Raw genomic sequence first — 23,862 nt, 5'->3', positions numbered from 1 at the left:
TAGCTAAATAATCTGATGAACCCATCTGCACTTAAAGCACAGTTCAGAAAAGTCTCCCAGGTAGCATATTTAATAGCAAACTTCTAGAGATTAAGTGCCTACTTAATGAAGGGAATATCAAGGCAAGAAGGAGGAGAGAAGGGGTTAAGGAGGGCAGTGAGCAAATGATTCCAGAGTGTTAAAGTACTCTTCAAAGAGTGTTTTCTGGATGATCATATGCTTGCCCAAGTGCAGAGCCATCTCCAGTCTGAGAACCTAGACATTAATATCCTTGGGTAATGAAGTTTCTGCTCTTAAAAAAGATTCCGTTTTATTTCTGACTTACATGTGGGGTAAAGAGAAAACACTTTCCAATCATTTTTCTTCATACTTAGGAACTCCTCAATGATTGATCTTTCTGAGCAGGACTCTAATAAATCTGATGAGATAAAGACTATGAATTTGGTGAAATTGTAAATTGTTGGGAGGGTATGCTAAGCTTTTATTTTCCCCACGTGTGACTTCTGTAAAGTAGTATCTCATTCTGGTCCTGATTTGTATTCATAGCAATATCATCTAGTCTTTTCCTCTCAGTTGAAGACTTGATGCCTATGGACAGAATTTGGGTTACGACTATCCTAATGTGAGGATAGTGGCACCGGGTTCAGCGCTCATCGGTCCCATTTGAAAAACAAAGTCACTGTAAAGATGCTCTTTATAGATATGCCTCAGTTCAAAGTATATATATACATATGTGTGTGTGTGTGTGTGTGTGTGTGTTGATGTCTATGTTTTTATGTGCTAGCAAAAAACTTGGGAGGTGAACAAGGAAAATAAACGTCCCTTCTATTTACTCACACCTGCTTCTTCCAAATTCTTTCCCTATTTTGGAGCAAAGTCATTTCTAGGTCTCTAAGATGTATTCACAAGAGTACACACATCTTTAGATAAGTATGAAGGAGACATTACTAAGCCACTGCAGGTTGTCAAATTATCATTTCTATACAGCTCCAACATGGGTCTCTAATACTGTCTAATTTAGTAGAGACTCATGAATTTCCTATTTTTCCCGAGTTTATATAAAGCATTTCATTATAGGATGATTTTTTCAGGTTGAACTAGCATTAACAGTGTGTCACTTTAATGCATTTTGACAGATTGAGTCTCTTATAGTTAACAGCATTTTTAGCTGATCCTCTGAAATGATTCTGAAAGAAAGTGGGTTGTAGTTACCTCCAGTAATTGTCACAAACATCTCATGAAGATACAGCACAGTATTTTCCATGAGTGGCTCTCACAAGCCTTGCAATTTGCATGCTTCTTTAAGACGCCTTACAAAGGGGATATTTTTAATGCATTTGGGAGACAATAGACTAGGTGGCTTTTCCACTTCCTTAAATTATATACTTTTTAAACCTCAACAATTCCACTTGAAAATAGGATTTGACATTGGGCAGGAGATCGTGTAAAAGGGGACCACTGAGGGATTTTTCACAATCTGCCCACCATCCTTCCTCAAGAGTTAAAAACGTGATTTCCTGTCACTTTCATTACTAGAGAAGATGCAGATGCAGAACACCAATTTTCTGCTTCTCCCCAAATTGTGAGGAGCATGAATGACAAGAAGGTAAGATGCTAACGCTATATAACCCTGTATTTCAATACTAGTTCCTTCAACAGAGACACATACACATATATAGGCTGCCTTTGCAAAGCAACTTTTTCTAGCTGAGGATTGAAATACATATTTTCCAGGAACTTTGAATCATAGTAATATACTACTCCATGTATTTCTATGGCTAAAGTTAATGTGATGATTATGAAGAGTAAGAGATCGAGTGGAGTCAGTAGCTATTCAAGTTCTATCACTGTCATATTTTAAAACCTTAATGAAAACCTTAAAAAAGGGTATATCCAAAAGTCTTTGATGTTAAACTATCAGGAGGACTGGAGTAAACCAGAAGTGAAATTTTATTCAGCTCTGCAATTCTAGTTTAAATTCACATCAGAATGGCCTTGAAGACATGTGATAGGCTGACTTGTAATGAATTTGAAATTTCTGGATATTTTTTAAGTTTAACCTTTTCCAAATTGACAAAAGCAGCACAATAAATAATAACATCTTATCTGCCAAGGAAACAGTCTTCTCATACAGAAAATGCTTCTCTTTAACAGGAAAAGCTGCTGACATTATGCCATACCACTGCAAAGATATTCTTATTATCTTGTAACGTTTCCTGATTGCCTATTTTGTCAGGGACTGCACTAGAACTTCCATAGCATCATTGCATTTAATGCTAATGAGTCTTTGTGGCTAGTATTTTTAACTCCATTTTACAGAAAAAGAAAGACTGAGAGAAGATAAGTGCCTTGCCTAAGGATACACACCCAGTGCGTGAAAGTAAAAGCTGGCATCATACAGACACACCTGATTCCCAAGTCCGAGCTTTTTTATTTTTAATGATCTGAAACCAGAGACACACTAAATCTAAAACTTTGCTTTTTATACAGAGATGCTTTATTTCACTCTCTTGGGTAACAGTTAAAGATCTTTTCCCCAGTTTCATAGCCAATGGTTTAAAAACTGAGACTTTTATTTCCTCTGTGAGAATAGTAATCACTGATTAAATTCCTTTGTGTTGAATGCCTTGTACTTGGTATTATATTAAATTGTACGTGCATAGTGATATTAGCACTAAAAACATTTTCTCCTTATAAACTTGAATTCTCTATTCAAATCATTTAAAATCAAATTTGAGTATTTTTTTTTTCCAGAATAGTCTTACAATGGTGATGTATATAATCTACATGTGAATACTGAGTCATAGAGGTTATAAAGAATTAAGTTAATAAAAATGCTTTCAAATGAGCACAGTATTAGGAGTAAAACAAAATTTTCACACATGTCATGCCAACTCTAGCCTCTATTCTTTTTTTTTTTTCATATATTCTATGTTTTTCCAGTTGGGCTCAACTGTTAATGGTTTCCTAGGTATACAAAAAAGGCTCAGTGTTGAACCAATTCAAATCCAATTTTAAGACACTTCTTTTCATTTTTCTCTTCATTCTGTTTTGTTTTACTCTTTCTTCCTACCTTTGTACTGACACTGAAATCAAAATAATATTTTCACTACTGCACAAATACTAGACGGCATTTTATCAACTGAAATTTGATTAGTGGATAAGAAACTTTTACTATTGAATATATTCCTTTCCTTTGCTCTGTTTTCTTAAAAAATAGTAACAGACTTAAAACAATGATAAACACATTGAATTTTGTAAGTTCTCCAGAAAAGCCAATTCTGAATCTTAGTTTTTATTAGATAAACTGCATTTTCATCTTGGGAAATACTACCCTGGAAGAATAAAGAGATTGAACTCAATAATATTTGACAGCATGAAACATAGTAACAAGGTAAAGAAGGCCCAGATAAACATGTTAGAGTCCTCTGAGCAATCGAAGATGTATGTGAATGTTAAAATTCTAGTAGTAGTCACAAATGTTCAGAATCAGGAATAACACAGAGATTACTGGCTGTATTTCATGTATTTTTAAAAATTAACATTAGTTTTTAGAGGAATATAGGTATTTACATTTCATATAATAGTCAATAAAGTCCTCAGATTGATTATGTCACTTTCTGAAAGATTTTGTCTTCCCTCTTGATCATTATTTCAGAAGGAAGAACTGTTGAACAATGACTGGACACATCTAATTGATACCAAACAGTAGAAGCTTTTCTATTTAAGACTCTCATTGTACTGCTTAATCTTTTCTATTTATACATCGATAATCCACATACAAATTGTCAATGACCTTTACAGTGGTTATCTGTTTCCTAAATAATATTCCTAAAATTTTGTTAAGCACATGAATTATGAGCTTGTCATAATATTGCCTTTCATATATTTAGAATACATTTTTAAAAGAGGTTTTATTATAAATTTATCTTGGATATTATGAGTGTTTGTTGCAAACTATTTTGTCTGAACACTTATTTTCTGTCTGGAGACTGCACTAGAACCTTGTACAGGGGAAAAAAAAAAATCAATATTTCTACTGCTATTGTAATACAAATAACAGAGAGTAAGCAAAGACCAGATGTTGGTATCTGCTGAGCCTAGAATGAGAAAACATTTAGGCTTTACCAAAACACCAACTTTTCTTCCCAGTAAATTTCTAAAATATTTTGTTTTTTTTCAATAAATGAAAGTACTAAATTTGTTGAAAATGGGAATTGGTGATTTACTTAAAACTTAAGGAAATATAGAAATAGCAACAACGGATGAAATAGATTGTGTATCTTCTTTAGAATTTAAAAGACAATTCAGCCTCTACAAAGATTTGGGAAAGCATGTATATCCAAGACATTTTGCATAGGTATGATTTGCAGTTTCAAAAGCTCGCTTTTAAAAATCTATTATTTAAGATGACATACTGTTCACTGCCATTCGGGAAGATGTTAGTAAACAAATAGGTTCTTGTTGCTGTTTTGTTTTTTGCCAAAGCAATAGTAGTCTCTTTTATGTACTAACTAAACTGACTCCCAAACAAAGAACTAATTTAATGGGATTCCCAAAGCATGTCAATCCAGATTAACCCTGTGGCAGCAATTCTTTATGGAACGTTTAGCCTCTGGAATAGTAAATTCTGGCTGAGAAACTTATAAAACAAATACTATTTGTAATATAAAAGTCCGCTTTTTTCTTTTTTTTTAGCCAGTGCCTGTTTACATATTGGAAGTAGCATGGGATAATGTCAATGGCTTTGCAGGGTCACAAAGCTGTAAGACCTTGGGAATGTTAATTTGTCCAAGGGTGCCTCAGAATCTCACGTATAAAATGGGAAAACCTCAAATGGTTCAAAGGGTCGTTAAGAGTTGAACACAACTGAGCCACTAACACTATCATACAATATAGGTAAAGAAGGCACCATAGCAAATTAGCTAACAGCAAGGACCCTGGAGCCAGATTATGCCCATGAAAACATGGAAATATGAATGTTGTTAGTTTTGTTGGCCACTGTAACCCCAGGGTTTAATAAAATAGTTCCTAGCACACAGGGTGTTTCCCCAAATTTGTGCTGAATAAATGAAATCAAAGCATCCTAGCTTTGTCATTTTCCTGGTTATACGACCAAAGGCAAGGAGTTCACCTCTATAAGTTTTAGGTTCCCAAAATGAGAAATAAATGAGCACAGTGTAAATACTTAACATATTAGCTATTACTGATAAGTAAGCTGAACACAGACTGTAAAATATAGGCACTAAATATGTGGTAACTATTATTACTACTTTGAATTTACAATTAATATACTATTTAAAAAGATAATATTATGAAGAAGATATTATGAGTTAAGGAGACTATTGGTTTTAAACAATAGTATACACTTGAAAGTCTTTTAAAAATTGCTAAACATAAGACATTATAGGGATTTTGTGGCTCAGTAGTAAAGAATCCGCCTGTCAATGCAGGAGATGTGGGTTCCATTCCTGGGTTGGGAAGATCCCCTGGAGGAGCAAATGGCAACCCACTTGAGTATTTTTGCCTGGAAAAATCCATGGTCAGAGGATCCTGGTAGGCTATAATCCATGGGGCTGCAGAGTCAGACACAACTGAGTGACTGAGCACAAGACATTATAAATGTTAAAGCATGCTTGGAAAAGTGCATTCTCTGCAATTTAAAATTCTGTTGTTTAAAAGTACTTGTTCAGATACTCACCTTTTCCCATTAAATATCACTAAAGTGATAAAAGGAATCTGCTTTAATTATTCAACAAAAGAAGGAGTCTTGAAGACTGTGGGAAACAGTTGGCCCATTTGTTCAATATTGAGAACAATGATAAAAATTTCCCTCATCTTTTAATTGCAGCACTTGTAAAGACTGAGACATATAAACTACTTTGCAATAGGAGTAAATCAATAATTATTTTAAAACATTGACTAGATGACAAAAATTAAATTATTCATTACCTTAACTCAAAGGTTTTATATATATATATATATATATATATATATATATGTGTGTGTGTGTGTGTATATATATATATATATATATATATATATGTAAAATAAGGAACTAAAGGGGAACTAAAGAACAAGAGGGGAACTAAAGAACGTCTTGATGAGGGTGAAGGAGGAGAGTGAAATAGCCCGCTTAAAACTAAATACTGAAAAAACCAAGATCACGGCACCCTGCCCCATTACTTCATGACAAATAGAGGGGGGAAAAGTGGAAGTAGTGACAGATTTCTTCTTCTTGGTCTCTAAAACCACTGTAGATGGTAATTGCAGCCACGAAATCAGAAAATGTTTGCTTCTTGGCAGGAAAGCTATGACACATCTAGACAGTGTGTTGAAAAGCAGAGACATTGCTGAGGAAGGTCTGTATAATAAAGGCTATGGTCTTCCCAGTGGTCACGTAGAGTTGTGAGAAAGTGAAAGTCACTCAGTCATGTACGACTCTTTGCGACCCCATGGACTACACAGTCCATGGAATTCTTCAGCCAGAATACAAGAGTGAGTAGCCATTCCCTTCTTCAGGGGATCTTCCCAACCTAGGTATCAAACCCACGTCTCCTGTATTGCAGGCGGATTCTTTAGCAGCTGCACCACAAGAGAAGCCCAAGAATACTGAAATGAATAGCCTATCTATTCTCCAGTGGATCTTTCTGACCCAGGAATCAAACCAGGGTCTTCTGCATTGTAGGTGGATTCTTGACCAACTGACAGTGAGAGCTGGACCATAAAGAATGCAGACTGCCAAAGAATTGATGCCTTTGAACTGTGGTACTGGAGAAGACTCCGGAGAGTCCCTTGGAGAGCAAGGAGATCAAACTAGTCAATTTTAAGGGACATCAACCCTGAATATCCATTGGAAGGACTGATGCTGAAGCTCAAACTCCAGTATTTTGGTCATCTGATAACAGCTGACTCATTGGGAAAATCCCTGATGCTGGGAAAGATTGAGGGCAGAAGGAGAAGAGGGCATCAGAGGATGAGATGGCTGGATGGCATCACTGATGCAATGGACATGAACTTGGGCAAACTTCAGAAGATGGTGAGGGACAGAGAAGCCTGGTGTGTTGCAGTACAAGGGGTTGCAAGGAGTCAGAAATGACTGGGTGACAGAAAAACAACAATATTTTAATACATATTTAAATGAACACTTCATTTAAGCATAGGTAGAATTCCCTTCTACTCAGAAATGAAAACTGACTTTTTCCAGTCTTGTGGCCACTGCTAAGTTTTCCAAATCTGCTGACATATTGAATGAAACACTTTAACAGCATCATTTTAAAGGATTTTAACAGCTCGGCTGGAATCTCATCACCTCCACTAGCTTCAGGACCATAAATAGCTTTAAATAGCTTTAGGACCATAAAGAAGGCTGAGGGCTAAAGAATTAATGCTTTTGAACTGTGGGGTTGGAGAAGATTCTTGAGAGTCCCTTGGACAGCAAAGAGGTCCAACCAGTCAATCCTAAAGGAAATCAACCTTGAATATTCATTGGAAGGATCAATGCTGAAATTGAAGTCCTAATACTTTGGCCACCTGATGCAAAGAGCCAATTCATTGGAAAATACTCTGATGCTGGGAAAGATTGAAGCAAGGAGTGGGGGACAACAGAAGATGAGCTAGTTGGATGACATCACTGATACAATGGACATGAATTTGAGCAAACTTACATGCTAGCAAAGTAAAGCTCAAAATTCTGCAAGCCAAGCTTCAACAGTATATGAACCATGAACTTCCAGATGTTCAAATTAGATTTAGAAAAGGCAGAGGAGCCACAGATCAAATTGACAACATCTGTTGGATCACTGAAAAAGCAAAAGAGTTCCAATAAAACATCTACTTCTGCTTTATTGACTATGCCAAAGCCTTTGATTGTGTGGATCAAAACAAACTGAAAATTTGTGGTATACCAGACCACCTGACCTGCCTCTTGAGAAGTCTGTATTCAGGTCAGGAAGCAACAGTAAGAACTGGACATGAAACAACAAACTGGTTCCAAATCAGGAAAGGAATACTTCAAGGATGTATATTGTCACCCTGCTTATTTAACTTATATGCAGAGTACATCATGCGAAATGCTGGGCTGGATGAAGCAGAAGCTGGAATCAAGAGTGCTGGGAGAAATATCAATAGCCTCAGATATGCAGGTGACACCACCCTTATGGCAGAAAGTGAAGAAGAACTAAAGAGCCTCTTGATGAAAGTGAAAGAGGAGAGTGAAAAAGTTGGCTTAAAACTCAACATTCAGAAAACTAAGATCATGGCATCTGGTCCCATCACTTCATAGCAAATAGATGGGGAAACAGTGGAAACAGTGGCTGACTTTCTTGGGGGGCTCCAAAATCACTGCAGATGGTGACTGCAGCCACAAAATTAAAAGACGCTTACTCCTTGGAAGGAAAGTTATGACCAACCTAGACAGCATGTTAAAAAGCAGAGACATTACTTTGTCAACAAAGGTCCATCTAGTCAAGGCTATGGTTTTTCCAGTAGTCATGTATGGATGTGATAGTTGGACTATAAAGAAAGCTGAGCACCAAAGAATTGATGCTTTTGAACTGTGGTATTGGAGAAGACTCTTGAGAGTCCCTTGATCTACAAGGAGATCCAACCAGTCCATCCTAAAAGAAATGAGTCCTGAATATTCATTGGTAGAACTGATGCTGAAGCTGAAACTCCAATATTTTGGCCACCTGATGTGAAGAACTGACTCATTGGAAAAGACCCTGATGCTGGGAAAGATTGAAGGTGGGCAGTGAAGCAGACGACAGAGGATGAGATGGTTGGATGGCATCACCGACTGGATGGACATGAGTTTTAGTAAGCTCCGGGAGTTGGTGATTGACAGGGACGCCTGGCTTGCTGCTGTGCATAGGGTTGCAAAGAGTCAGTCATGACTGAGTGACTGAACTGAACTGAACTAGGAGATAGTGAAAGACTGGGAAGCCTAGCATTCTGCAATCCATGGGGTTGCAAAGTGTTGGATACAACTCAGTGACCAAACAACAACTCAGAAATGAATATAGACATATATTTAAATTTTATACACAGAACCATAGGGTCCTTTTCCTCTGTTTCACTTATTTATGTTTTATTACAATATTTGTTTCATTGGAGACAAAATTCAGTAAAATGTAATGGCATCACCAACTCAATGGACATGAGTTATAGGGAAGTACAAGGAAGCCTGGTGTGCTGCAGTCCATGGTGTTGCAAAGGGTTGGACACAACTTAGTGACTGAACAGCAAAAACAATGAGTATGTGTTAATCTACCAGGGACTCCCATTACTCTAAGCAGCTCTCACAATATTTTTACCAGAAGTGTTTCCACTGGTGCCAGCTCTCTTCAGAGAGAGCTGTAATCTAATTTTCCACCTCTTCTACATTTCCTTCCGTTTTACCTTTTTCTTAAATTACTCTACTTTTCTTTTTCTTTCTTTACTCTGACTGTGCTTCAGAACTGCAAACTTTTACATTACAAATAGTATTTATTTTATAAGTTTCTTGGCCAGAAACTCTGGGACACATCATGGCTTAGTCCCTAAGCAAGTCCCAATGCCCCATCATGGTCCCTCTCCTGTTGCTTCTCCTGCCCTACCAGATTGTTTCCAAGGATTCACTGCAGTATCATCTGCAAAGATAATCTGTGGGTTGAAATGCTGATTTTGTCAAACGTAGTTAGGAAGGAGCATTCCAGAGCAAAGAATGAAAGTGGTCTGGAGGAAGTTACTGAGAAGAAAGTACAGCAGAGCTAAATGTAGGCCACAGAGAAAGGAATAGGTGGCACAGGTTGCAACGGTGTGAAAATGAGGTACCAGATGGAAAAGACACTGCCTGACCCCTCCCTGCTCTGTGATACCTGAGCTTGTGTCACTGAGTCTTATGAGTCAAAGTAAGGTTTTTGAAGGAAGAAAAGACAGATTTCAAGCTGGTCCAGGATGCAGGGTGGGCCAGGGGATACCTACAGTCTATGAATGACATATTTAAGCAGGTATCTGCCCCTGCCTCCGATTTTAATCACTTTCCCGTCACACTCTCACTTCAGCCTTTACTCCAGGCTTCTTCGCTCTCCTTGACCTCTGGATGAATCTCCCTTAGTGTTAACATTCATGTTGCAAATGAAATTGTCTCCTCTTTTTTGTTCTAATTTTTCAGCTCAACCTATCTCTGCTCCTAATACTATTCATTTATCCTTCCTTGCAGTAATAGGAAGAAGATAAACAAACAAAAACCTCTGCTTGTCTTTCAAAAGCACTAATGATCAAGCAAAATGAGAATGGAGCCATCATTTCACACGGTTTTCACCAACTAACATCACTAGAGTAGGTCTGGGCATCTTCTCCCTACTCCTAACACATAAAGTATCTGGGTTTTGTAATGACAATTCTTATACCTGGAATGTACTATTTACCTAGTACCAACTTTTCAAGTCTACATTATTTTACCTTTCCTATAATGTTTCCTTTTATTACTTAAGTCTACATTAAGTGTATCTTCACTGAAATTGTATCACAAAATTCAGAAATGAGTGGTTGACTAATTATTTTAACTATCCCTCTTATTCTTTCTTCCCCAGCGTGACAATAAATTTAAGACCAGGGACAAACTCTAATGAGTCTTTTGATTCTGATACTGGATGACTGACTAGCATATTAACAGAATCATTTTGGTCCATTCTCCCAAGTCTTGACAGAGCCTCTTCATTTACTATAAACCACAAATACAGCTTCTGTCTTATGAAATCTCTTTTCTCCACAATCCCCAAATCTGACACAGTTAAAAGCGGAAAGTTTATTTTATAGTCACAAAAAAGGAGGTTTTTATAACTGCATTATTGAAATCACTGTAAGGAAATGGTTCTTTCATCAACTTGCCATGCTGTTTTTCTTTTATTATTTCCACATAGTCTTACTCTGCCTATATTATGCAATAAAAATGTGTGGGTAGTCAGTCTTCCTGTTCTAAACAACTGTTCTGAACACCAATGTGAGACCTCACATCTAGGTTTATACTTTGATTTCTGGTCTGCAATGATTCCATGCTAAGCTTATCAATAACAAAATTATGTTTTTGATATAAGTACATTCAAACATTTAAAAAATTCTGTATGACTTTCTCTTTTCCAATTAATTGATAAAAGGATGCCTGTGGGTCATTGATTATAGCCATAAGAAATATGCAAGAGAGTTTTATTCTTTTTTTGTAATTTATAAGATATGTCAAAAGGTGAATGGTAACAATGTATTTTATGCATTTCTCATCCTTGTTGGAGTCAAGCAGAGCACCAAGTAATTACCTGATTATGTAGTCCCTTGGCCACATGTTATAAAGTTTTCATGTGAAAATTAAATATTGGCATGTGGTAACAATTCAATTTCACAACTGAGTTCTGCCTATGGAGATCTAAGTTACAAATCACTCCAGGTATGGAAAGAAAATCTAGTTTTAATATTTTTCTTGAGTAATCAGGAGTTTACATGTTTTTATCTACTATCTGAACTGAAAACTTCAGATTCTGTTAATGTTTCGTTCTGAGTCTTCTACAGCTTTGAGGGAATAAGGGTTGTTGTTCATTTACCATATTTTTAGTTTTTAACCTTTCTAATGGACATTTTGATTGTCTCATGCATATCAACAATTTAATATTTAGCCACCATCTTCAACTCAGGGGGTTAAAAAAGTTGTTCTACTCCAAGAAGATAAAGGAAAGGAAAGCTAGACAATGCTGTTAATAAAATATATAAAAACTGAGTTTGGGGAAAAAATGTCCCCAGCGAAAGGAAAGATTAGACTGAGTATGCATCACTAGTTAGTTCAGAATTAGCCCTTCATTTTCCTTGCTAAATCATAAAAGGTAAGCAATAAATAGAATGGGATATAATAAAAATAAGTATGACAAACCGTACCAAACACATGATTTTATTGACAGCTGACCTTAGGGTCAAATGCTTAAAATATTCTCATTTGTGAGTAGCAAGTATTTGGCTCTCAATAGTTGGCATTTGATCAAACCATTGGACATGATGGTAGAGGTTTCCAGCAATTTCATTTAAAAGATGGGTATTATCTCATTTGAGCTACACAGATGTCTTGGAAGGGTAGAGTAAGCATTTCCTCCCTATTTCCAATTCAAAAGTAACATCACATGGAGATTTGCCTCCTCAGTCATGATTGCAACAAATTTTACAGTGGCGTTGTTTAATTCATTATTTGATTTATAGCTGTAATCTAGAATCTTTAGCTGTATCAAGGTGCCATCCCATTATTCTCTCACAAAAAAGGTAATATCACAATCAATGAAATTCAAATTACTCTGACCCACCTCTCCATCTGTTACATCATTTATATACTGATATGATCTTTGTGAAAATGTTCAGAGAAATGTGTGAGACTCACTCAATGAAGTAGACTTCACCCTTCTCTGTATAAGCCATTTCCCAGTTATCAGGCAATGGGTCTGATTCCTCATTCTCCTCAGGTTTAGTTGGTTTCGCATCGTCCATCTGCTCTTTCAGCTCCTCGGGCTGACTGTACACTGGTGCAGGATAAGGCTGGGAGGGTGTCTCCCCTGAGGCACCTGCACTCTTGTCTTCAGGTTCACTGGATTCTACAAGAGAACAAGGGTACGTGGTTAGTCACTCCAGCCACTGCAACTTCTGAGTGGCGATGCTCACCAGGGAACGAGCTCTCTGAAAGCTAACAGAAAAAGCATAATTGTAACCACCTCTGAAAATTATCAGTAGGCCTATCGTTCCTCTTTCACTCATCTTTCTAGTCTATCCTTCAACTAATTAAACCTGATGACTAAATTGGAGGGCCATATCATCATATAGGTGTGGTAGGCAGAGCAATGAATCCCTAAGGATGCCTGTGCCCTACGCCCTGGAACATGTGATTGTTACCTTCTGTGGCAACAGATTTGCAGGATAAATTAAATTAAGGGCCTTGAGATTGGGAGATCATCTTCAATTATTCAGGTGGGCTTGCTGTAATGACAAGGGCCTTTACAAGTATAACAAGAAAGCAGGAGAGGACTGTAAGAGGGAGATATGACTACTGAAAAGAAGCATTGGCCAAAGAAATGCATTGTTGTTGACTTTGAAGACAGAAGGGGATCCAACACTAGCTAAGAAGTGTGGGTGACCTTTAGAAGCTGGCAAGCAAAATCTTCTAGAGTCTCTAGAAAACAACAGTCTTTTAGAAATCTCGATTTAGCCCAGTGAGACCCATATCAGACTTCTAACCTACAGAGCAGTATGATAAAAAATATGCACTGCTGTAGGCCACTGCTGTTGTACAGTCACTAAGTCATGTCTGATTCTTTGCAACCCCATGGACTGTCCTCCCTGTCCTCCACCATCTCCCGGAGTTTGGTCAAAATCATGTCCATTGAGTCGGTGATGCTACCTAACCATCTCATCCTCTGCTGCTCCCTTCTCCTTTTGCCTTCAATCTTAAGCCACTAGATGTGTGGTAAATTGTTATGGCTGAAATAGAAAACTAACCCAACAGAGCAAAAACTAAAAGAAATGTACACTTTAAGAGAAACGATAAAACGCTCGGAGGACCCAAGAATATCAGATGTTGAGACCCAAGGATATCAACTTGCAAACGATATGAGATCCAGAATGAGGAACAGAAACACATGGAGAAGAAATAACAATTCAATAAAAATAGACTAAAATTTACCTAAGATGAAGAGACACAGGAGTCTGCCAATTAAAATGGTTCACTGAATCTGAGGCCAAATTAATAAAGCATACATTTCACCTAAACACATATAGGTGAGATTTCCAAACTCCAATGTTAAAAAGCAACTTTACCAGCTTCCATACTGAAGAAACTTACCCCAAAAAAGAGGAATAGAAGATCATCAGACCTTTCACTTGTAATACTTGAAGCTCAAAGATAGTAAGATAACATCTGTAGTAAATGAGGAAAAGAAAAGTATAGCAGCCCGAGAACTTTACCAAAATATTATTCATCTATACAAAAGAAAGTCACTCTTAAACATGCGGAAGTTCTGAATGTGTATCACTCATGTATCTGACCCAAGTATGTTTCAGATCCTACCGGAAGACAGCATCTGAGAAACTATATCATGATGATTAAATCAGAGTAATGATCTCCAACTAGGGAGAGATACGAAGATGTTTTAAAAAATTGAGAAAAAATAAACCCTGCATAATATAGTTAAATTAAAAGAAGGATGATCATATTTCAGGAAACTTATAGTATTTGTTAAAGACAGATTTTTAAAAAAGAAGAAAATATTATATTGAAAATTCATTACTAGCAAGTGTTTTAAATCTTACCTTTGGAAAGCTCAGGTTCAGAGAAATTTCCTGCAAGGTAAGAAGGCAGTTGGAAGAAAAGTCCAAAGGGTAAATGTTTAGATTTCAGATATTCCTTGGTTCATTCAGGGATTCAGCACCACTATATTTAGGTTTCAGTCTGGGGTGTGGTAGTGTACAAAGAGGGAAACCACAGAAAAGATGAAGGGAGACAAAAGCAGAGGTGGTCTGTGGAATACTTTAGCTTGGAACTTTGGGAGGAATGTTTCCTACAGAGTGGCTCCAAATTTCTATCAGGGTGTCAGAAATAAGTGGTTGAATACATTTGGCAAGTACTACTCCAAAGACTTCCCTTTGACATGGGCATCATGCAGAAGTCCAGGTATGCTCTGGTGGAGACTTGGAAAGTGGCTGAGAATAGAGAACCAATCCACTTGCAGTGAGGATCATATGAGTTCTTCACAGCAGAAGGTGTAGTGGGTATGGCTTAACCCAGAAACTGGAAGGAGAGACTACTGACATACAATGTCAATGTGATGATAAGGCAGCCCTCTTGGAAACAGGAAATTCCACAACTGTTTGGGCACCTAATTTATAACTATTAACATTAAAAAATATACAAATACATATATGGTCTTCCTCAGTAACCCCAGTTTGAGAAATATCCTCTAGAAATAAAGGTGGTAGTATATAAGGATACTTAAATAATAATGCCTACTCTACCAGTAAATTTGTCTGTAGTAGCAAAGACCTGGAAATGATTTGGATGCTTATCAATGAGAAAATCATTAAATAAATTGTGGTTATCATTATCATGGAAAACTATGTAGTGTAAAGACCTACAACCTGGAAAAGATGCCAATCATTATTGTTTAAAGAATAATCTAAGTTTAAGAATAATGCATGTACACTATTAATTCTATTTTTTAAAATAAGCAAACACCAAGTTAGATACATGTATAATTTTGTTTATAATATAAGACTATAAAAACAAGATGGAAAGATGTACAATAGATTGTCAACTTCGAGTAACCCAAAACAGTAAAATTGGATGGAAGTGGGAGATTGTTTTTACATACCTCTGCATTAGTTGGCTACTATTCTTATAACTTTAAAATTAATAAAGGCAATATAAGATGAGTAAACTAAAGTAGAATGTACTTATCGTCTTAATCAATGGTTTGGGTCAATTTTTCCCCTGTGTGTGTCAATCTCAGAGCAATATGAAGTATCTTTAGGAATTAGGAAGTATAAGAACACTTTACAAGTTTTTGTTGTTTCTTCCTTGTAAAAGAAGATTTTATGAAAATAATATATTCCTTAGTAATGTAGTCTTCCACCTGATTCTCCATACAGATTTGACCTTTGTAAATTTTTCAGGAAAGAAACAGCAGCAGAAGGGACTCTTCTCTTTAGGAAGTTTGTTATACCTTATTACAACATGTAATTATCAATATAAGAAGCATGCTGTTCTCAGTATTTCCAAATGCCATGACGCATTTGAAAAGTGAAAATGCAAGGTCATGATCTGAACATATGTGTTTATTCAATGTTCACTTAATATTTATTAAACACTCAGTTGGTGTCAGGCACCAAGGACAGAAAAGCAAACAGGAAAGGCATGATCCTTGGTCTCACAGAACTTGAAATATGTCAAGATGTGTAGTCTTTAAGCAATTTTAAGTGTGATGAATGTTACCAAAGGGAAAGATGAGATCTCATGTATATGCATTTACCTAACCTTACATAAAGAATCAAGGAAAGCCCTTTTCCCAGTGTGCTAACAAATCTGAGACTAGAAAATGGAGTCAAGAGACTTCTTTCAGAAGAAGGTAAAGGAGAAAGAAATAGACAAGCAAGGAATGGATTAAGCCTTAGAAAGCATGCTGAGAATTTGGAATTGTACCTGGAGAGTAATGAGAAGGTACTGATGTGTCTTAATCAAAGGGATGACACAAGTAGATTTTCATTCTACATAAAGATCCTCCTAGCTATTCTGGGGGTTTGAAAGTATTAACAGTAGATATTCACAGACCAGTGGGGAGTTCGGAGAAGGCAATGACACCCCACTCCAGTATTCTTGCCTGGAAAATCCCATGGACAGAAGAGCCTGGTAGGCTGCAGTCCATGGGGTCGCAAAGAGTCGGACATGACTGAGCGACTTCACTTTCAGTTTTCACTTTCATGCATTGGAGAAGGAAATGGCAACCCACTCCAGTGTTCTTGCCTGGAGAATCCCAGGGATGGGAGAGCCTGGTGGGCTGCCGTCTATGGGGTCGCACAGAGTCGGACACGACTGAAGCGACTTAGCAGCAGTAGCAGCGGTGGGGAGTTATTTTTTTGTGATTGAGACAAGAGATGATGGTGTCATTGGCATGGCTCTTCTATGAACTGAAAAATAAAATTAGAGTGTAGATTTGATATGATTAAACAAATGGACAGATAAGGGCAACTAAGAAATCATGGTAAAGCCAAAGTTCAGTTCAGTTCAGTTCAGTCGCTCAGTTGTGTCCGACTCTTTGCAACCCCATGAATCACAGCACGCCAGGCCTCTCTGTCCATCACCAACTCCTGGAGTTTACCCAAACCCATGTCCATCGAGTCGGTGGTGCCATCCAACCATCTCATCCTCTGTCATCCCCTTCTCCTCCTGCCCCCAATCCTTCCCAGCATTAGGGTCTTTTCCAATGAGTCAACTCTTCGCATGAGGTAGCCAAAGTATTGGAGTTTCAGCTTCAACATCAGTCCTTCCAATGAACACCCAGGACTGATTTCCTTTAGGATGGACTGGTTGGATCTCCTTGCAGTCCAAGGGACTCTCAAGAGTCTTCTCCAACACCACAGTTCAAAAGTAGCAATTCTTCGGCGCTCAGCTTTCTTTATAGTCCAACTCTCACATCCATACATGACCACTGGAAAAACCATAGCCTTGACTAGACGGACCTTTGTTGGCAAAGTAATGTCTCTGCTTTTCAATATGCTGTCTAGGTTGGTCATCACCTTCCTTCTAAGGAGTAAGCGTCTTTTAATTTCATGGCTGTGATCACCATCAGCAGTGATTTTGGAGCCCAAAAAATAAAGTCTAACACTGTTTCCACTGTTTCCCCATCTATTTCCCATGAAGTGATGGGACCAGATGCCATGATCTTAGTTTTCTGAACCTTGAGCTTTAAGCCAACTTTTTCACCAGGGAGAAAGCAATTCACTGGGTAAGCACCACGAGAGGAGCAGCAGGACTCTGTCAGGAGTGGGGACACCAGTGGGTATAATTTTAGGCACAAGAGATAGAGGTTCATGTCAAACTCACAATGGAGATGTCAAGTCAGAGAATTCTTAGGGAATCCATCAAATTTAAAAGACAACAGCATATGGCTAGATTGTGGGCCTCCCTTGTGGCTCAGCTGGTAAAGAATCTGCATGCAATGCAGGGGACCTGGGTTTGATCCCTGGGTTGGGACGATCCCCTGGAGAAGGGAAAGGCTATACACTTCTGTATTCTGGCCTGGAGAATTCCATGGACTGTATAGTCCATGGGGTTGCAAACAGTCGGACACGACTGAACGACTTTCATTTTTACTTTCATGGCTAAATTGTATTATAATTTAAACCACAGGAGTGAATGAAATTGCTAGAGAGACAGTTCAGCAAGTGGAAACAAGAATACCTCAAGTAGCTGGCTGAGGAACTCCAACATTTAACAGTCAGTGAGAGAATGATCAGGAGAGAGCAGCCAGGAAAGAAACAGAAAAACCAGTTGATCTTCATGCCAAACAAGCCAAGCAAAGGACAGTGAGGAGTAAACACTTATCTGTGGCCAAAACCTCTAAGCAGTCCAACAGAAAGATAAGGATGTAAAATGTAGTGAAATTAATGATATAGAGGTCACTGGTGATATTAGCCGCCAGATATGGGAGTAGTTATAGTGGAGTGGTAGGTGGGAAAGCCAAGTTGGAATGGATTAAGTGACCAAATTAAAAGAAAATACATAATATCCTGACAGATAAAGTCAAAGATTAGCTATAAAACAAATATTATTTTTTTCTCATCTTGATAACGATATTTTCCAGACAAATTTGAGACATCTCCTGAAAAATGGGACTTCTCTGTAGCTCAAATGGTAAATAATCTGCCTGCAATGCAGGAGACCAGGGTTTGAGTCCTGTGTTGGGAAGATTCTCTGGAGAAGGTAATGGCAATCCACTCTAGTATTCTTGCCTGGAGAATTCCATGGACAGAGAAGCCTGGAGGGCTACCGTTCGTGGGGTTGCAAAGAGTCACACATGACTGAGTAACTAACACACGCACAGAGTAAAGCACTGATACTTGGTTCAGGTCACAGTTGCACTTAATCCCAGAAGGTCTTCAGTTCCCAGGAGGTCCCCCTTTTCACTCTGAAAAATGTCAATAATTATATTTATTAATGTACCAGAGATCACTGAGCCAAGTCCTCCCAGTTTAACTCATTTATTCATTCGTTCCTTTATTCTTATCTAATTAGTCAATTGTTACATTAGCAAACACGAATTTAATATCTATAATGTGCAAGAAACTTAACAAGAGTTTAATGGGGGAGAGAAAAAAGCTATTTTTATCAGGTTATTGAGAAATAGTTTGAGAAGGAAGTAATAAGCAGCACTTGCTTTATTTATCTGAACAAAATAAGAGAAAAAAAATGAATAAAGCAAATGGAGAATCACAACATTTCCCATATTTACCACTCATAAAGGTTAATCTAGGGATGCAGTTTATGATGACAGTCAAGGGCTTCTGGTGAAATGTAGAATCAAGCCATATGCCCACAACAGTACTGAACTAGGGCAGGTTTCCCATACAGACATAGAACCTGTTTCTGGAAGTGCCATGCAGAGTATTCAGAGGGATTAAAAAAAAAAAAAAAAAGAGGAATCGGGCAAAGCAAGCCCAGAGTTATCCTTCAAAGATGTACCATTCAGAGAAGTCATTCTACCTCTTTTGGGCAGAATAAGTCAAGGAATTGGTGGAGTGCAAATTAAGTACCCTCTTTGATATGCAAGACAACATGAGGGGTGGAAAGGACATATTTCCTCACAATGGATAATGATATAGGTACTGTCACAGTGATTTACTGAGGGACACTCAACAGAGTACTACCACAGTGATTTAGTGAGTGATACTCAATGGCACAAAAGAGCTGCACACAACATTCTAGGGAGCTGATAGGACACATGGAAACAAGAGTACCTACGGCAGCTGTCTGAGAATCTCCATTATTTAACGGTCAGCAAAGAAAGAAAGTGACATATTTCCTATCTTATGTACCAGGAAAATTGCATTAATTCATTAATTAAGCATTTGTTGAGATCTTGCTAACTGCTAAGAACTAGGCTAGGCAGTGGGCAGTTAAGGAGACTGTGGTTCAAATTGTCTGTATTAGTTTGCTAGTCCTGTGATAACAAAATAGAACACAGCTGTATGACTTACTACAAATTTATTTTTACAGAAACCCTAGAGTAAGTGTTCACCAGCAGGGCTATTCTCCCTCTGCAGGTGCTACAGGAGGGTCTGTTCCAGGCCTCTCTGCTGGCTTCTGATTATCTCCTTGTTTGTAGCAACATAACTCCAGTCTTCATATGGTATGTTCCCTGGATACTTCTCTAATTTCCCTTTTTGAAGGACCCTAGTCATCCTCAGTCAGGGGCCCACCCTACTGATCTACCATTTTATTAGTAGAACTAATTACTACTACTACTTAGTTAAGATACCCTCATCCTATTTCTCGGAGAAGGCAATGGCACCCCACTCCAGTACTCTTGCCTGGAAAATTCCATGGATGGAGGAGCCTGGTAGGCTGCAGACCCATGGGGTCGCTAGGAGTTGGACATGACTGAGCGACTTCACTTTCACTTTTCCCTTTCATGCACTGGAGAAGGAAATGGCAACCCACTCCAGTATTCTTGCCTGGAGAATCCCAGGGATGGCGGAGACTGGTGCGCTGCCGTCTATGGAGTCGCACAGAGTCGGACACGACTGAAGCGACTTAGCAGCAGCAGCAGCAGTAGCATCCTATTTCTAAATAGAAAATAAGTTCATTTTCTGAGATTTTGGTGGTTTGGACTTCAACATATGAATGTTGGAGGGGGGGACACAATTCAATTCATTAAACAGAATATAGGGAGGTTTACCTCACAAACCACTGAACCAATATTTATCATGTCTGGGACTATAAATTATTGTTTCATGCTACATTACAATTGTTTCCCTGCTTAATAAGGAGAGTAGAATTTAACTTCATTATATTTTAGATAATATGTCTTTCTTCTGTAGGTGGCTTGATATTTTAAAAAATCAGATATGTTGAGTATTATATAAGTAACTGAGAAAGTACCCAGTAAGATCAGAATGGACTTTTAAAAAACAGACTTTATATTTTAGATCAATTTTAAGTTTACAGCAAAATTAAGAGAAAGGTACAGAAATTTCCAACATACTCTCTGACCACACAAATGCATTGTCTCCCCCATTACTAATCCTCCACAGCATGGTACATTTTACAGCTGACGAATATACAATGACACATCACTATCACTCAAAGTCCATAGTTTATAATAGGGTTCACTCCTGGTAGTGTATATTTTATGGGTCTGAACAAATGTATAATGACACATATCCACCACTGAAATATATAGGGTGGTTTGACTCCTCTAAAAATCCTCTGTGCTCTGCTTTCATCCCTCTCGCCCCTCTAACTCTTGGAAATCATTGATGTTTTCACTGTCTCCATAGTTCAACCTTTTCCAGAATGTTATATAGTGTATAGGACTTCCCTGGTGGCTCAGACGGTAAAGCATCTGCCTACAATGCGGGAGACCCGGGTTCGATCCCTGGGTCGGGAAGATCCTCTGGAGAAGGAAATGGCAACCCACTCCAGTACTCCTGCCTGGAAAATCCCATGGATAGAGGAGCATGGTAGGCTACAGTCCATGGGGTCGCAAAGAGTCGGACACGACTGAGCGACTTCACTCACTCACTCACTCACTCATATAGTGTATAGAATTGCTTCAGATTGGCTTCTTTCATTTAGTAAAACACATTTAAGTCTGCTTGATGTCTTTTAATAGTTTTATAGTTCATTTATTTTCAGCACTAAATAATATTCCATTGTCTGGATATATCACCATAATAAACTTTTAGTAATTAGGGATGGGAAAGAACAGATTTTACCAAGGCATATGTGTAGCCAATCTTGCTAACATTCTTCCCCTCTCATGAAGTTTAGCTTAAAATTACATGCGTGCAAATGTGCCCTAACACAGATCTCATATGTGCCAAATCTATGACTTGAGAAACCTTAGACTATTTAAATTCTGACTAAGGAGAAAGAGTCAAATAACCCGATGCATGTTTTTCTTTCATAGTGTTTTGAAAGTATTTTTTGATTAGGAAGTGGTCATATAGAACTGTCCTTTTAAACTTCCATGACACATTTCTTCGCATGGTTTTATTGTTATATCCAAATATGAATTTTTTGGATATGTAAGTGACTTTCCCCCAAGACGCTTGCTGCTCAAGTGAACAGACTTTATCAAACACTGGCAGTTTTGAACATTCCATTTTGAGTTTCTAGGTCCATTAGATGCCTTGCAAACCAGAGGAGGAGTTTATTTTTGCCCTAACAATAGAAACAAAAATCATTTCAATAAAGAAGGGATATCTATATTTAGAGAATGACAATAATTTTAAAAAAATTTCCCTTTGACTAGGACTGTTGTATTTCCTAGAAATTCTGTGGGAACTTTGAGATACACATAGGTGTTGATAATATACAGTCTTAAAAACAATGACCTATAAAAAACAAGATTTGTGTATAATTTTATTTCTGTGAAGAATTAAATATAATTTATTTCATCTTTCCTACTCTAAAGCTTTGCTGGATTCACCAAATAATTTCCTTCTTCCTGTAAGACATTCAGAAGAGCTCAAAGATCTGTACACAGTATAGGGACTAAAAAGCATTTAATGGGAAGAGAGTTAAATGAATGCATTTTTGCACTCAGTACAATTCACATAAATTCTATAGTTCTGGCCCAGTCGAAGGTTTTGATATTACATATGTATAGTAGTCATTCCATTTACTTACACATTTATTGTTCTAGCAGTATCTAACACATTACCTTTAGGATGCAAGGCTAACAATAAATCAGAATACCATGGCTTTGAATGTCCCTACTGAGTTTTATTAAAGGATAATCAGAAACCAAGATAAAACATTTTAAGAAGATTGCCTATTTTATACCTTATCCATATTTTCATTTGACATGGTCTGTGCATATAGTTAATGTTCAGCTTTCTGTAATTGCTTTCCTTTGAAATAAGGGAACATAATATTTTAAAGCCATATAGGAAATTGTTGATTTTATTTCTTTGAATAGTCATAAAATGTGAATTTTCAAAACTTGCTATACCCTGTGAGAGAGTTCTGTGATTTATCTTTTTAATGGCTCTGTGACAAATTTTAATAACTCTAATAACTTTTTTCTTCTGTCTTTATGTTAATTTTTGGAAATAAGCATGGTTAGAGGACATTTAATGGGAAAAAAATGATTGAGGAACATATTTGTAGCTTCTAAGGAAAGAGAATAGGAATAATTTGAGATTATTTTTTTCTTTTTGTTTAACTGTTCTCAGATAGCAACAAACACTCCACAAGGAGCAGTACAACATACAACATAACTGCTAAGGCTGGTGTCTTAGCAATTGGGTTTTGAATCTGTCCTTCAGATTGGGTTTGAATCTGTCCTTCTCGGTGTGCTGTTGGGCAAGTTATTTAACTCACTCAGTGCATGCCTCAATTTCCTTAAGTGGAGTAATATTATATTACATAAGGATTAGATAAGACATGTATATATATTATGTAGAACAGTAAACTACCAGAACATAGTAGGTGTTCAGTAAATGTTATATATATTTTATATGTGAGTTATACTACACAGAACACTAAATAAACGGTAGAGTTGAATCAGTCAAGCAACTTAAATGGTTTCTCCCCATAGAAACAAGAAGTAGGGTCAATTTTGTATGATTTTTAAGATAGGTGTTTCAAAACACAATGCAATTTCTTAACAAAGAAAGATACACATAAAGCTAATGTATCTTCTTTAAAAGGTATGTGCACAAATTGAGTTTTTCTTCCTCAGCTGAAACATGCTGTGGTGTTAATTCATTTAAAGGAGGGAAAATAATCTTCAGAAATCACACATTTTTTTCCAAGTTCTGTATGTTTTCCTGCAGAGTTCTACATTTGATTTTGCTGGGTGCCAGGGACTGCTACTGAGCTATGAACTTGGCTTTCGTACCTTTGAGGGTACTGATTAAAATCAGAATCAGAGACACAGCTCTTCTATTTTATATTAGTCCAAGGCTTTCTCCTAATATAGACTCAGGGTAAGCTTGGTTTTCAAATCTAATAGACATTTTCTATTGTGAAAATGGAGGACATTCTGCCTTCAGAAAGGAAGCTGTCACGCAGTGGCCACCTGCATTCTATGCAGCTAGTTGACTGAAATAAGTCAACGTCCTAGCTCACTGCTCAAA

The 23,862-nt window shown here is 37.4% G+C and overlaps 1 protein-coding gene across 4 annotated transcripts in view; it reads right to left on the bottom strand.

Moving 5' to 3' along the window:
- Nucleotides 1-23,862, bottom strand: part of MAGI2 (membrane associated guanylate kinase, WW and PDZ domain containing 2) — a 1,446,920-nt gene that overhangs the window by 494,128 nt on the left and 928,930 nt on the right. For all 4 annotated transcript variants that reach the window (XR_014067178.1, XM_081535656.1, XM_081535657.1 and 1 more), the window contains exon 5: nucleotides 12,395-12,605. Coding sequence is in view for 3 of the 4 variants with exons in the window: in XM_081535656.1 (XP_081391782.1) it covers nucleotides 12,395-12,605 (211 nt within the window). In the remaining variant the exon portion in view is untranslated. The remainder of the gene's footprint in view (nucleotides 1-12,394; nucleotides 12,606-23,862) is intronic.

This window comes from Giraffa tippelskirchi, chromosome 10 (assembly GCF_054371585.1).
Source record: "Giraffa tippelskirchi isolate mGirTip1 chromosome 10, T2T-mGirTip1v1.2.pri, whole genome shotgun sequence".
Taxonomy (NCBI): Eukaryota; Metazoa; Chordata; class Mammalia; order Artiodactyla; family Giraffidae; genus Giraffa; species Giraffa tippelskirchi.
This window is presented reverse-complemented; position numbering and strand designations above follow the sequence as displayed.